Raw genomic sequence first — 16,773 nt, 5'->3', positions numbered from 1 at the left:
GAGGCCAGCAGCTGTGCCATGTGGGGAACAGTATCTTCCTCAGCTGGCACAGCTGGAGCCAGAAGAGAACATTTGTCCATGGCTTGAGTAAGCAGATGGATTTCCAAGAGGGCTCTGCTTTCATTTAGGGCAATTCAAAGGAACAGCTGGATCTCCTAGAGAGCTCAGCACTCTATAGATAGTAGAAATACAATCCCAGTTTCGGGTGCTGAGCACTCCAGAAAATATGCAATATCCTTTAGATGCAAAGTCAAAAAATCAAGACAGTTTGAAAAAAAAAAAAAAATCAGACTGCAACTTTGGATGCTGAATAGAAGCAACCAAAAAAAAAAAAAGTGCTGCACGGACACATAGGACAGATTCACAGATTCTGCACCCATGTTTGCCTACCAGTTTGTCATTTCACTACATTTAGTGCTGACCTACTTAAAAATCCCACCTTTAGTCTGGAGGCCAGTCTCTTTAAAATATCTGGTCCCAAAGGTATGGACAGTTACAGGACAATTTGAAACCAGAGGTCAGAGGTAGAAACCAAAAAAATCCACATTTAAAGTAGCAATGCCAACCAATGAAAATGATATGCCTACCATGTTCCAGATAAGAAGGCGTACCTTCCGAGGGATCGAGTCTTCGAGCTCTCCGCCCGTGCTTGGAATTGTTGTGTACAAACATATTGTCCGACACTGCCAACACATGGCCATCAACATTGACTGTTGTAGACACCACAACCTGCAAGCACAAGAGCAACATGGAGGAACATTTGGAGATATACATATATATATATATTTAAGCAGCATAGAGTGTAATAAACTCAGTTAAATAAATAACAGCTGGGAGCTGTAGAAAATTGCATAGCTATTTCGCATAATAACTGGTGCTTATGCTGTACAAATCTAACAAGAGACGCTATTGATGAGTGGGTCTTTGGCATCAAAAGCTTTTGATGCAGTTTTAAGTCAAATTGCAGAGTTTGTAGCTGCACAGCAGACGGCACACTGTTAACCATCATTTTAACAAGAGGATCTTTATTAAGTATTTTTTCCCCTATATACAAGGGCAGCTGTGTTTCACCCTAAATTATCCTTCAGTTTCTGTGCTGAAGTAGATAGAGCTGTTGACTTTGCAAATGAGAATCGATTCAGAATAAAAGAAAAGTGTATTTTGTGAAGCTTCAACGAGAGCAGTCGTATTCCTCCCCCAACCCGCCACCACCGCTCTCCCTGCGGTGCAGGCACTACAGGTAGTTGGACTCGCCCAGATTTCTCCTGCTCCGAGCTCTATCGCAGGGAGTACACTTAAGTGCATGTTTGTGTACGCACGTAGGTTTGACACGGGGGACTCGATCTGCTGAACACAACCCTATTCACCCTGCGTGAGTATTATTTGTACTTCCCAATCTATCTTCATGTCAGTATGCGGGGCTTAGTTTGAGCATTGCCCTGGCTGCGGGATCCAACGTGGCTGCTCCCAGGACGGCGGTGGAAAAGCCAGCGCGGCATGCGGTGGCCAGAGCAGGAGATCCAAGTGCTCAACGGTGCTGGTGGCCTCAGGGACCCGTATCCATGAGGCTCGACAGATGCAGCCCACGAGGACAACCTTGTGCTAAACCGTCCAGGCTGAAGGTACACAAGGAAACAGGGTGGACGCGGGGGCAAGTCGCCTGGCAGAGCTGCATGCTCGTCGCACTCGGTCTCCACTCCACGCTCCAACCACTCGACCCCGCAGCCTCCCTCGCTTTAATTCTGCCGTCCCGCTCCCTGCCTTTTGCGACACCTGCCCCCTCCCACCACCCTTCTCCAAAACGCGTCATTCCCAGGGTTTTACCCCAGCCAGAGATTCGGCCGGGAGACTGCTGCCTGTTTGCCAGGAGCGCGCGCTCCCTCAGAGAACTTCGCCTAAAACAATAAGAAGAAATGACCTACACTTCTCCTTATACTAAACAGGGAAAGGGATTAAAAACTGAAACCCACAGAGATATGTTTATTCATGCGACCTCTTACAACCAAATATAATAATTGTCTGTTAATTGCAGTTTCAGCTCCCACCTCATGCTTCGACATGTGAAACAGCAATCAGCAGCTCCTGTTTAATCCACCTATTATGTTGACTAATTAACTTTGCTCGACAGTTTATTTCTTCCTCCATTATCAGCCCCTGTCAGCCGCAAGCACATTGCCGCAAAGGGGGACCTCAGCCCTTTTGATTGATCACCGATAGATTGACATGCAGATTAATTTAATTAGAATCACCTCACTTGAGAAATGAAAGACAATGGCAAGGGGGCTAATAGATCTGCTCTTATAATGAGGCAAGCCTCCAGAGCCACGGCAGAGGATTTCTGATTTATTTTGCCGAATTCCCCAGTCGCTCTGAAAGGCTCTTGCTTTAATTGTTCTTGGTTTTGAGAGGCTTTAGCCTCTGAAGAGGTGAAATGCTTTACAAGGATTGGCAAACATTGCTTCAGCTCTCTCAGGAAGCCGCTGCCTCTCAAAGTTGGTCGAATGGGGACACTTAAAGGATCGCTTACAACAATTCAATTTCACCACTTGAACAGGATTTTAAAAAAAAATTAAACAAGAAATGTTCTACCTATTTCTGACCACCTATAAAATGCCTAAAAATATAAAGCAAGTGAAGCTGCTAAACTATCCATAGCTTATCCAGGAAGCCTTTGTCTTTAAAAAGAGGAATACAAAAAAAAAAAGTTTACATCGAAAGTCCCTGAAACAGTCCCTCAGATTGGCATACCAGGCAATAGACTTCTGTCTGTGTTTTAAGTCAAAGATATTAAAATACAGAATAAATGATTCAAGAGCTCCTACATATGGAAACTTGGGAAAAAGAAAGCACCAAACACTGTAGGTAAGTTCTTCTGAAATCAAACTAGGGGGAAAAAAAACAAGCCCTATATATAAAATTCCAAGAGGGATTTCAAAAGTAATTTATCCATTACATTCCTGAGGGATAGAATAAAGTTTATGATATTTTCAATAAAATATGATCTTATAATAAGTGGCTCAGAGTTTGCAGTCTTGTTTGTGCACTTACAACCATGGTAAATTCTTTGCAACTGGGATTTTGAACCAAATTCTTTGCTGGCATTGTCTGTCATAGCTCCACGATTCATATCGACCCCTTTCTCCTTCTGTAGGCCTACTCAGGTGCATATGAAAATTAAGATTATCATCACTAATAATAAGGACCACAATCTGAAATATTTTCCTCAAATAACACCCCCAGTCCTGAAGCTGATCAATCAGGTGCTGAAACCCAGACTGGATGTTTCTAGGAATAGGATCAATGGATCAATGTTAATAATAGTAATTTAGCTTCCAAAACTTTAAGATTTACATATGTAAGTAGCTGCCTCTATAGACGTGCCTTCCTAGGCAAGGGCTCCACTCGAGAAAACAATCCTAGTGCGATCAGTTTGATGTGAGTAAATCTACATTTAATTTACCCCCTCTCAGTTTCCGAAACTGTTGATGCAACATATTTTGAATTACTTAACAGTGTCTTCCTACCTACCTCCTGAACAGAGAGTTTGATTTACTACAAAGAGACCACATCGGTGTGGTTCTTCAGTGTCGTTAGCAGAAGAAACTATAAAAGGAATCCCCAAGAGAAACTGTTTCCAGTCTCAGGAAATGTAGAAAAAAAAAAGTGGTTACTCTTATGTGTCTGTCTGAAAAAGAAACGATTATTCATAGTGCACCTGTAAGAAGCAGCACACACTTACCGCCTAATTCTTAAAACACAAAATCTCATTAACCCAAAAATACTTACTATACATCACACTAACGAAATATTAATGCCCTAATTATTAATAGAGAAAGAATATACCTCGAGTATTGTGCACCACAGTTACATACTTGGATTGCTTCAGAGCACTTACAAACTTATGAGTTATGCTCATATTTTTTAATCTAAAAAAATACAACACTCTCCTCATTTTGATTTTGAAACGATTGGGATATATTCAAGTTAAAGCACATGCTAAAACTAATTTGTGGAGAAATCATAAAATTAGGGGGAGGGGAGAGCCAAAGTAGATGTGAAATGGGCACTGAGGCATCCTAAAACACAGACCATAGCAAGAGGGAAAGGCACACCACAGTTTAATAAATGATTAATGAGGTGCTGACACATTAATGTAAGCACAGGGACAACCAGGCCTGCCAAATCTCAAACCTTTCCAAATTTTGTCAACAAAACAGTTTTAATTTGGGACAGGCAAACATGGAAAATGATTTTGAGCTTTAGCTTCAGCCCTTCATAGATTTTGAATCTAAATCCTGTATCAACACCGGGGGAGACAGAGGTATGAAAAAACACATTGGTTTACAACTTTGTTCAATCAAGTTGGCACTATCAACCGCATTAACATATCATGGCTCTGTGAATTATTCTGCCTGCCATTAAATAGTTCAGTTGCGAATGCTTTGGGGGGAAAAAAAAAAAAAAATCTGAGACCAGGAGCCTGAAGATCAAGCTATTTATCCACGTTTAGCACTCGGCCTGTTTATTTGTTATGGTACCTCGCCTAATATATCAAAATTAAGCATCACTTGACTCCTCATTTTTAACCACAGCCCATTAAGCTTTGCCAATTGATTAAGACATAGCATGTTCCTTGTGCTTTCAATTTTCTCCGATGTATGGTGAGGGCTCTGATTTTTTTTTTTTTTTTGACATCCCCATCATCCAGTGACAAAGGCAGAGAATATCTGATTAAGATTATTTCCAGATTTGAAGTGCATCTTTAGTGTTTATCCTGTAACTCCTGTGTTTGCTGCTCTTGTCACTTCTTCAAAACTATGCAAAGTCATGGCTTAAATAAAATCTTATGTTTTCATCAGCACTTGGTAACCTCTTCATACGATTTCTTGACTTCCCTATTCTGATAACTTAAAAATATATATATATATATAAATCACTCTCACTTTAACAAGACACTTAAAAATGTGCCTAACTTAGAGCACGTAAGTACAATACGTTCAGTAATTTTGCTCACGTGCTTAAGGACAGGCCAGGTGCTTAATTACCTCATTGAATTGGGCCATAGCTCTCATTGCTATTTTCCTCTCTCTCTTTTTTTTTTTCTTCCACCTTTTCCTTCTCTGGGGATCAAACCTTGCATGTCCATATTCCATTATGTGGGATTCATGAAGCATCATCTCTATCTCTTATGCAAATTTGCAATAAGACACAAGTGGCTTCAATTCAAACATGAGTGGCAGCATCCCATGGAGGCAAACTAGCAGCCTAGGCTGAGGAAGAGGTCGTGGTAACAGCATCGAACAGCATGGCAATTTCTAAGTGACTTTAAAGGTTTTCATAATAAGCGAATGTTCAGGGTTTTATACAGTGACTCAACCTCAAAAGTTTCCTCTTAATGAAAATCTGACATGTGTCAGTTTGCAAGCAGTTGTATTAAAGCAAGAACAACAAGATAACTGGGCCACCTGGGTTTCATTAATTACAATAACATACAAGACTGTTTAGGTCATATGAATGAGTTTGCAGTGCTGAAAAAGAAAATCTGGGCAGAGTTCACCCACAATACCATCTACTTATTAATTGCTATTATTACCACTCATTGTGGCACTACAGCCCATCCCACCAAGCCTGGTGACTTATTGAGTTGAAGAACACAAACACAGACACAGCATCTGCTCCTCAGCGCTTCCGGAATAATAAGGCAAGGCTGGGCAAAGGCGAATCAAGGTGGTATCACCACGACTTTTGTACCATTGGGCTGATGAAACACACAGAGATTAAATAACTTTCTCAAGGACAAGCAGGGAGTCTGCAGCAGAGCTGAATACTGAACTCGGCTGACTTGAGTCCCTGTATAGTACTTTGCTTGGTTTTTCCTATCTGATTGTCTCTTTCTGTTAAGAAAGCTAGGGCCAACCCCATGCAAACAGCTCCAGCACACACTTTTGCTGGCACTTGGCACCCCTGCTTTGCAGCATCCAGTTGTCACATGCCTGGACATCTCAGACATGCAGAGAAATGCACTTCCTCCCAGGCCCGCAGCTGCTTTCACGTTAGGCTTACAACACTAGTATATTTGCATGCAAAGTTCAGGGTAAAACTTCCTGACTCATTTTTATACATGAGTCTGAATGAAGATTCACACACAGGTCTTCTGAATCAAGATATACTCTCCCTCAGCCCTGTGCTTTCTTAACCTTTTTTAGATCACACTATAACCAGACATTCCCAGCTGCAGACAGAAATACTATTACAAAGGGAAATTTTCTGCAAGATCAATCCTTAGATAGTGTAAGACTAGCGTATGTACCTGGCCTTTCACTGATTCCTCCATGAAAAACACATAATTCTAGTATTTCCTAGCAATTTTGGGGGACTGATGAATGATACCAACCAAAAGGTGGACAAGTCCCTGTGCCCCTTGGCACTCAAACACAGATAAAGGAATAAAGGAAAGCCCCAAATTTTGTGCAAAAAAAAGGGTATGCTACTATTTAAAAACTATTTGGAAATCTCTTTATCTCGTCTTTTTAATCAGGCCTTTGATATAATTTTAATCTTTCAAGTCAGTGGCAATATTTCAAGGCCCCAAGGTAGCTGACAGCAACCCCCCCACTGACTTCACAGGGGCCAGGCTTTTACGTGGTACCTATACAACACGTAGTACCTATACAGCAGTGTCTCAGACATCTAGGTGCATCATATCGTCAAGACGCTATTTTTATGCTTGCTCCTTTTCACCCAAGAAACAATAAATGAAATCAAAACGCAGCAGAGTCTGGCTGTTTTAAGTCTCCTGCTAAAAGAGCAACAAGTTCAAGTAAAAAAAAAAAAAAAGGGGGGGGGGGAGAGAAAGAAACAAAAGCAGCTATTGTAAAACAATAAGCCCAGGCATTTAACAGAATGCTGCAAGCTTCAATACCACACTGTATTATAGTACGAGCGGTTTGCTCCGCTGAAAGTGATTAATTTCTTGAAAATGCTAAGGTCACACTAATTGACATGACCTGTGTAATTAAGCAGTCTCTGTTTACACACAGAAAGCTCAACTGCTGTGAAGCTGGGTTTGTATGACAGAACGTCTTTACAAGTCAAGAGATCAACAACCTTTCTTATGTCCTACCTACTCGCCTACACAGGCCCCTGATTGCCGTTCTGAGAGAACAGGCGAAGGCATTACCATATGAAAATCAGCCTGTGTGCTGGGCGAGTACAAAACCAACAGAGTGTACATATTGTGAAGCAAGCTCTGACAGGCCCCAGGGGTGATGGCTTTGGCCTAAACCCCTGCGCTGGTGAGAGTCCTTTTTGAGACAACGCTTTCTCCTTCAACGATAACGCCCGCTTGAATCACCGGAAAAAGGGGATGGAGGGAGGACGTGGGGGAGAAGCCGAAGGCTCTGCCCTTCTAACACTGGCTCTTACACTGATTAGTTTAATCCCTGTGGCCACATCTCTTCAATTCTGCCCTTCTATGCTCAGAGGGGTAAACAAGACCTCCCTCTACCTTCCAGCATTGTTGCAATTAAGCAGTTCAACAGAAGACACATGCTCTATATATACACATAGTATCACCATTTACACAGCATTTAGCACTTTTATTTAAGCGCTAAAATGCCAGAAAAGAAGCAAAGAAGGTCCTAAGCTACTGCAGAAAGCAGCAGTCATCTTTTGGAGCCTTTTCCCTCCAGAGACCAATGCAGTCTAAAAGACACATCTCCTTCCTCTGGTCCTTGAGGCAAACCCTCATTGAAAGAATCTAACATGTTTCCTCCCTGGGCTCTGCGCACCCCTTCCCCCTGAAAATGCAAGGTCTTTAGGCTCTTTATACTTTATTTTTATTCAGTTCATACTCAGGTAAAAGATCACTGGCACAGTCAGATGGCCACGTCTCCAACAGAGGGGCTTGGAGCAACTATTTCTCACCATTGCCACGATGCCAGTCTGCTTTCAGCACGGCCAGTGCAGACCATCTTCCCAAGGGACAACTGCTTCTCTAAATCCCCAAAGTGGTCATAGGCATATTAGATATAGCATAAGAAATGTCTGTGGCCACCTGAAGCTGCATTTATACCACAGCAGGGAAATACCAGTGCAAAACATCCCAAGAAAGATACAGCCAGTGGCAGTTTTTTTCCCCAAGTGCTGACTACAGGGATGGACCTTCACCACATTGATGCATACTTAAAAGTCTTCAGCGCTGCATAAAAATAATTCTTGAAGTGGAGAGTGCCACGCAGTAAGCAGAGTCACAAGCCTCATTTTGTTTCCGGATTGTCCTTAAACCCTCCTCTGTCCCCTCCAACAGGCACTGCGCTCACTTGGTTTGGCATGTTTCCATGAAGGCATAGACTTTCGCAGGCAGAACTAAGTATTGCAGAGCGGGGTAGCCCCTTAATCTCAAACAACAGTAAGGTCATTTTGGTTTTTCCTTTTCTGTTTTCACAGCCTGTGGAGATGGCATTATCTTAGTGAGTTCTCTTCTCTAGAGCAAGAAAATCCAACTACTTCCTGACAACTCTGCTATGACGAGAAGCCCACAGACAATATTCTGTGACCTTTTTTTAGCATCTTCCAGTGAATTACCAGGTTAGTTTGGGTCAAACTACTTCAGTCCCTAACAGCAGATTATTTTGAAAGGAGGAAATGTGACTGACTGACCTGAAATCGACGCATGTCTCGGGGGTTTCCTGCATTTTTTAGGCAATTTTGGTTGCATTTGAGAAAAAATTTCAAGAAGAACCTGTGGAGAAAGAGAAACAGTCATTAACCTCTTATAAACAGTTTGCAGTAGTACCATGTAACATCTGCGCATTTGGTCCAACACAGCCTTATTCACATTAGTAACCCTAGCTCAGACAAGTCATCCCATTGACTATCTATCCACAAAGGGAGCAGAGCTCATACTGCCCCAAATCCAACAAAATGGGTAATGCCATCCATAGCATCAAGGAAGTAGGAGACACATATTTCAGTGCAACAAAAAGAGCACAGAAAAATGTTAGCCAAGAAAATTCCCTTAGGTATAAGTAGGGCTTTATTTTACAAGTTCACTGTACTGTGCAAATTTTGATTTAATACAAAAGTACTGAAAATGTTCCACTCAGCTGAAATCTCCCTTCCACAATTAAACCCAATTTGGGCATAAAATTAATGCTCAAATTGTGGTTAGTGAAAGACCAAAAATCCTGAAAGGAGGAGGGGGGAAGTCTTGGTTAAAAGCCTGACTTCACGGAAAAAATGAAATATTTTAAATGCAGTCTATTTCCTGACCATACACAGTTCACTGAAGTAGCTATATGACCCTGACATACATCTCTAAGAAAAGACATTGCATTTTACAAAGCCAAAGAAAAAAGCAAACATTTCACTGAAAATATTTCCTTCAGTGTTATGCATCAGTGGACTGTAAACTCATAAAGACAAGTCAATGAATAATAGTGGGTCTCAGATTCCAGGCTTCCTCCTTGAGAGCCAAAGTTTATCAACTTTTTGTCCAAAATAAACTACAGACTAAGGTCTACTAAAGCTCAGCTGTGCAAAATTTAATCCTACAGCAAGTTTAAAACCGAGTGCCACCAGACAGAGCAGCATTATATTTGCAATAACCATCAACTGACTAAGCAGGAGCTAATCTGACCTGTCTCCACATACAAAAAGAGGGGTGGGGGATTCCTTTGATCCTGTTTCACTTGAAATTGAAAAGTTAACTCCTATAAGCATCCATCTTTAACATCCCAACTGAGTGCTACATCAGCAGCATTTGCACACGTTGCCTTCAAGAAAGGCAAAACTGCAAGGTAAACAGCTTCAGAAAATCCCTTTTTAACGAGTAGCTTCTTCACCCTGCTCTAGTTGGGATGCCGCCTCTCAAAGGGGCAAGTCTGGGTGCTTGTCGTTCCTCCAGGCCAAGAAAGTCATACTAGGCAAACGGCTGCAAGGACAAATCAAAACTACAAGGGACTGCTTTCATTAAAGGAAAGTAAGGTAATGAGGGGGATTACAAGATGTCATATCTATGATTATCAAGGACTGGATTTCATGACCCAGGAAGACCCTTTTTGGTCCCATCTTCCTATATAAGATCAAGCAATCAACATAAAATAAACAGCCGCCACTAAACTCTTGAACAGGGGATTGGAGAGGCTGTGTTTGTTTACACCAAAATAAAGGCCGTATAAGCCATTACACTGTCTCATCAAGTAGGTTCTGATATTCAATAACTGAAAGTTGGTGCTATTTGTTGTACGTGTGTGTGTCTTTTTAAGCCTCTAATGGCCAGCTGTGACAGCCTGACTCAGATTGTGTAGAAGGAGCTGTCAGCACAAATCTTGGCATCTTGAATCCAGACAACTGCTTGCCACCAGGCGAAGGTTTGTACTCGTGCCAAAATGGATTCTGAGAGACAAGCAAATAGGGCATTAATTCCACCAAAGAAAAACGAAAAGCGAGGAGAGTTCAGCATCTTACACTTCAGACGATGGCTTTCCTGTCAACAGCTCGTCATTTAGCTCGCGAGCTATGAAGGGCACGGACACCAGATCCCTCTTGCCCTAAGCCGGCCCTGTCACGCGAAATGCTGGCAGAATCCTGAGACCACCCCTCCGCGCGAGATTGCTTGCTGAAATCAAAAGCCCGGCCATCTGTTGGGAGGCAAAGACATCCCTGTCAGCTGGGGCCTAGAGCCTCGAACAGGCCCTTATGTGGCAAAGTCTCTCAGAACCGCTCACTCTTTAGGGAGAAGGCTACACTGCCCCAAGGCTTTGCTGGGGAATTCTTCCGAGCTTTCCCGAGCGCAGGAGCAAAGCAGCTGACCACCACGGCTTGCGCTTCCTCCGAGGAATGCGCTACCCGGAGCCAAGGGCGGGAGATGTTAAAAGTATCTGCACTGAAAGGCAGCATCAAACACATAAGTGTAGAAAACACCTTTGCATTATAGCTTTCCACTGCACGTTCAAACACTGGGCCACACGGTCAACTCAAGGGCCTTCAAAATACACGGAAAGCCCTTCATGTTGAAATACCCTGCCTTCACTTTCCTCCCAAGCTATGTTGCTTGCCTGTTTAATAAGCTGATGTCAGCTCAAAGGCTTGGAAAATCAATACAAAACACAAGAGCTGTCTTTTGGGGGCTGCAAACCCTAATCCAAAGTTTCAAAATCTAACTCTGCTTGCATTGTGCTATATCCATTGAATTCTGCAGAAGTTTCATCCAAATGAACTGGAGAAGAAATGAAGCTCATCTATTTAAACCTGTCCCCCAAAAAACAAAAAGGCAAGCAAGTAAACAAAAATTCCTTTGAATGTATTCATCTCCAGAAAAATTAACTAAAAAAAAAAAAAAAAAGAAAAAGCAGCCCATAATATTTTCAGAAGAGTGTTCAAGACACCAAGACTATGCAGCCAAGTTTGCTCACTTCATTTTAAGGAAAAAGTCATCAGTTTATAGAACACTTTCTGCCAAGCACTGTATTTTTGTTCCACCGAAAGACAAAACAAAATATAGGCTACACTTTGTTTTGGAATGCATCAGAGTCAGATTCCTTGGCTATGTGGATATTGTCCCACACTCATGTAAGAAAGAATTGAATGGCTCCTGAGCTGGCAGAAAATACACCAGCTAACGTCTGGCAGGAGAGCAAACGTGTACAGCTGAGGACATGGGTATAGCGGAATGGCTTAATTCATGGGGTTCAGCCCTCTCTCTCAGCTCCTCCTTTAAACTGCTAGTTCAGGTGCATTCTCCACCTTGAGTCCAATTCTGCCAGCCTTGGTCATTAGCAACACTTCACTCTGCAAATATTTCAGATTTGGATGGACAGGATGAGTCCAGGAGAAATGCCAACAGAACTTAGCCCTTTATAAGCATAACTTGCAGCCCTGCTTGCGTCTAACTTCTTCACACCAGATTATTTCTTCAGTTCTAACTTTCTCATGATTTGGTGGGAATCTATTGCATTACTACCAACCGCAGAGGATATATAGCATTAATACTAACCTCCAGGGTCTGCAATTCATTCCCAAGATGAGAAAAATGTGCAGAGCACAAGCGTGAATAAAATCTTCAAATTTTCTCTCCAAAGCTATGTGACTGCTAATCACTGGCTCCTCTGCCACACCAGCTTCAGACATCGATTACACTCATAGCTACCATTAGAACTTTCTTTTCTACATGAATCAAACAAAACGTATCTTCTGACTCCCTTCCTGACTACTACCATAGCCAATCAATGACATATAGCGTAACCAAACGCAGCTCTCAGCGTTAAGGTGAAAGTCCCCTCTGGAAGCCTGGCAGGACGGCACATGCCACCAGCTAAGCACCAGCGCAAGGTCCAGCCCTGCTGCTGCTCCGCAGACCCTATCACCTCGCAAGCAACGCCGGGGGGAAGCTGGGCCACAAAAAATCCTCCTCGTACACACATACATCTTAGGGCAAAGATTGCATTCCTGTTTTACATCCAAATATCACCAAAAGCTTGAAAGCTTGCAAGATTTTTCATGATTCAAGGCAGTGACCACAGACTATTCATTGTCTCTGTAACTTGGGAACTCACCTAAATACAGGAGCTACCTGAGCTGGGTGCTTCGTGAATTAACACTGCAACGAGCAGCATTGAGGTATATGTTGCTGAGAAACTCAAGGCAGCTCCACATGAGTCAGCTCAGGTCCAGAAGCAGTCCTACCAGGCAAACTTTTAGAAAGCACCCAGATTTACTGACTTCCGCTGCTATTAAATCTCCTACTTCATCTCTTATCTAATATAGACACGGTTGCAAGGTATTGGACTGCAGTTTGGGGAGAAAAAAACAGAGCTAATTTTAGATGATATGCAGCTGTAGTAGAAGGCAGCTCAGCACAGGCTGCAAGAATTACTCAAGGAAGCAAGTCTTTGAGCAGTTAATCCATAGCCATGGCACTGTATTACTACAAGTCTCTTAAGTAACTGCAACAAGTGATGTAGAAATATAACCTCTAGTTAAATACAGACCTCCAGTCTGAACCACGCACAAAATTAACTTGAACTTTTCTCTTCTGTATTACAGGTGGAAACCTCTCACAAACAGGTTATTGGCTCATCTGGGAGGCTTGTCTCCCTTTATTACATTTTGACAGAAAATTCCCCCTTGAAGAGGAAGGGCTTTCCCTAACAGAACCGTGACATCCCCCAAAAGGTTTTGGTGCCAGCAGGGCTGTGCCATCACCGTTACTCTCTTCCCTCTGCTAGTGAGGGGCTGGTTCCCCAACCCAGTCTCAGCTTTCTGGGTGCCCCTGCTGCCCAGCCTTCATTTTACATGATGATTTCCCAGGCTGCTGCTTGTAACTTGCTGCACCTGCTCCCTCATAGCTTCTGGCTCTTTCCTGACACCCATCCTCTGATTTTCCTTCTGCGGCTGAAGAAGCTAGCAAGCATGCTACCAGCTGGAGTTCACTCTATCTGTATAAAAATATTCCCCATCCTTTGTCCCTGATTAGCTTTTCCATCACACTTCAAACACCTTGGGGCCTGGACATGCCTGTGCCATGCCCACCCGGCAGCACCCTACTCAGAGTCCCTGCTAGCTACCACAGTGGTTCACATTAAATAAATAACAACAGAAAAGGAAACGCTAGCAGTAAGGATGTAAAAGGATTTGGCCCCCCTATTTTTCTTGCCACCACACATTAGTACCCGTGTTTATTAGAAACAAACAAAGAGTTAAACTAAAGAAAGCAAGCCCTGAACAACATCTAGGGCTTCTCCCTCTCCTGTCACTACTCTGAAGGAAATTTAAAGGAACTCAAACATGAAGGTTAGCACTGGGATTTTCTTGCCATTGCCACAATAAATATGTCTGTGGAAGGAGAAAAAAAATAGTTGGAAAGGGAAGACCTGCTGCATTCCTGATGCTGAAGAAAAGCTTGTTTGTTCCCAATACATTGGAGAAGTTGTTCAAGAACAGTTCATCCATGTGAAAATATGACAGCTGTAGTGCTGCCAAGGTCAGCCAGACCAGTGGTTATCCAGTAAGTGAGCACTGGTTATACAACTTAAACCTGACTAGGGCAAATAAAACTGACAAAATCCACCTTTTCGGAGGTGTAAGAGTATTTGATAGCAGAGAGACACATTAGCTGCGTGGATGAGAGGCTATGAAGCATAAAGGTGTATACGGGTTTGCAAAATTAGTAAAACCAAAATACACGGGCCAGTGCAATAATTAGCAACTGTCTATCAGATAAAAGGACTGCCCGGCCATTCTGTATGACATACCAGTTCTGTGGCGTGCTAAATATGTGCATAAATTTCAATACGCAAGCAGTCCAGATGAAAAAGGTACAAAGGTACTACTCACGTACCTCAGCACCGTGCAGAACGAGCTCCGCGGTCAGCCTGCCTCCTCTCTGGTGGCCCTCCCAGCCCAGAGGACTCGAGGGAAAGAGCGATACTACAAACACTGCTGTCTCAAACAATATCTGCTGGGAATTTTATTTCTGGGGCAAACTAGTGATATCAAGATGTGCTGAAGCCAATGTAGGGGTCAGTCTGCTGGTCACGGTGGGCAGACAGCATGCTCCCTTCAGCTGCTTTACTTGCTTCTTTAGGTTTTTCTGTCCTCTCTTCTCAATTAGCAACCCTTACCACATCTGCTGATAAACAAATCTAATTAGCAATTTGCTACTAAAATCAAAATACAGAGCAAGTGTGTTGTTTAATGCAATTTTATTTGGAAAAATAAATAATCAGAATGTAGACACATCCCTTTAGCCATTTCAGAAAGACAAAGTAACTTTCTTCCCCTTTCAAGATGACCCTTCTAAAAAAATCAAAACTCCTATTTTACACTAGAAGATTCCTAACATTTTTAAAAATTGACCTAAAATAAAACATTTTTTTCGGGAACTGTAATGTTTTGAACTCTCAAACATTTTTAAACTTTTTTAAAAGGAGGTTTTTTTTTTTTTTCATTCCATTTGGCAGAGAAAAATTGTCAAAATAATGGAATTTCCCACACTACAGAACATCTGAGTCCAGCCCAGTCTACTGATAACTGCAGAAAAAGGAGGGGAAAAAATCCTTATTATTTGAAGCATGAAGATTCCCATCTATTAACAAGTCTATTATTGCACTGTTTTGGGTTTTTTTTCCCTCACAGACCTTTTCATGTACAACTAACCAGTCATGTCAGATACCCTATTCACAAAAGAAAAATTGAGACTTACACTGATATTTACCAGCATGAGGCTGTGCATGGAAATCAAATATAGGCATAGGGAAAACCTCCTATTACCCACATGTTCACAGCTGGATTTTACTTGGCTCTTTAGTCAATAAACAGCAGTAGCTACCTTTTGTGGCATTTTTACAACAGGAAATTTATTCTACAGAAGAGAAATTAAACACCAGATATAGCCATCTAACTCTCTTCTAAACCATAACCTTCTTAAGTTGTCAGACGTTCTAATTAAGACAAAAAAATCCCAAACCTGCTCTCACTGCATTTAGTGGTCTCATTGATTTAAAATGGAAGCAGAATCAGACCTGTATTTAGTATTGATGGCATGCTAAACAGTTCACTAAAAAAAAAAAGTCAGACAAAACCAAAACCCTGGAAAATTATTTATTTTACTAGAAAATATACATTGTCCTCTTTACCTACAGAAAAGATCCAAGAAAGGAAACGTCACACAGAGAATAAGGCTCACTCAGTCAGACCCTACCTATTGACTGAGATTCTTCAGCTAATGCCAAAATAATAGAAACAGAACAGTCTACATTATTTTTGTGAACTTCTGACTCCTGGAGCTAGCATAGCCGGCATTTGCTGTTATCAATACAGCAAATATTCAATAGCAATACACCACAGCAAACAACTGAGGGAATACCCACACAATCACCAAATCAGAAGGAAGGGCTACCCAAAAGCAGCCCTAAATTACTCATTGCTCACTTCACCAAATATTTCAAGCAGGTTTTCCATGGGTCTGTGTCATCTGCACCGTGAAGCACACAGCGTTAACTTTTCATCATGCATCTTTTGGACTTCTCTAGCTCTCCAATACTGAGTTATAATGCATCAGAGAAATTTAGACCAGTTTGGGAAAGGGTATTTGGCACTTTCTCTCATGAGTGAGCTAAAATCCCAGAGAGACTGTTTTGGTTTCTTCTCCCAGATTTCTAACAAGAATAGAAAGAAAAAACACCACCAAAAAACCAGCATCAGAACAGAATTAAAAATAGTCCAGAGGTAGGCTTGAGTGCTCAGTTTTCTGTTATTTTATTCTGCCCCAGTTTTTTTTTTCTTAAAGTAGTGAAAAATCTCAATTTTCTTATATCTCTGTACTTGTGCCCAGCTCCAATATCCGAAATCTTTACGAAATTCAAACTGTAGCTATCCTCCTATCACAAAAAAGTTGGAAAGAGTTTGTGCCTTCCAGATACAGCATATGCACAATGTATTTGGTTTATGACAGCTAGATGGAAGGTAGCTGGACATATACGCATCCTTTACACTGGACTCCCACAAACACCCCTGTGAGATAAAGCAGTGGAGCGTGCGCCCGGACACAGCCATGCCCAGCTGCCCAGCTGCAGCTCTTAGCTTACATAGCACAGAAGCCTCCCAAGCGCTGCTTTTTTTTTTTTTTTCATGCTTCAACTCACAGTCTGTTCTTTACGAGCTGATGGGCGCAGCTTTAGCTGAATTTGTGATAGACTTTCCAGCAGTCGAGTACTTTATTACCAGGTCAGTATAGGGAAAAGTCACATAACAATAGAATTTATCCGTATT

At 42.0% G+C, this 16,773-nt stretch overlaps 1 protein-coding gene across 8 annotated transcripts in view; it reads right to left on the bottom strand.

Moving 5' to 3' along the window:
- EBF1 (EBF transcription factor 1) overlaps positions 1 to 16,773 on the bottom strand; it is a 280,677-nt gene that overhangs the window by 96,063 nt on the left and 167,841 nt on the right. For 4 of the 8 annotated variants that reach the window (XM_068959326.1, XM_068959330.1, XM_068959327.1 and 1 more), the window contains exons 7-8: positions 8,662 to 8,743; positions 588 to 729 (exon numbers count right to left, since the gene is read on the bottom strand). In XM_068959326.1, the coding sequence (XP_068815427.1) occupies positions 588 to 729; positions 8,662 to 8,743 (224 nt within the window). The remainder of the gene's footprint in view (positions 1 to 587; positions 730 to 8,661; positions 8,744 to 16,773) is intronic. The other 4 variants (XM_068959328.1, XM_068959332.1, XM_068959329.1 and 1 more) reach the window with 1 other exon arrangement.

Source organism: Struthio camelus, chromosome 13, assembly GCF_040807025.1.
Source record: "Struthio camelus isolate bStrCam1 chromosome 13, bStrCam1.hap1, whole genome shotgun sequence".
Taxonomy (NCBI): domain Eukaryota; kingdom Metazoa; phylum Chordata; class Aves; order Struthioniformes; family Struthionidae; genus Struthio; species Struthio camelus.
This window is presented reverse-complemented; position numbering and strand designations above follow the sequence as displayed.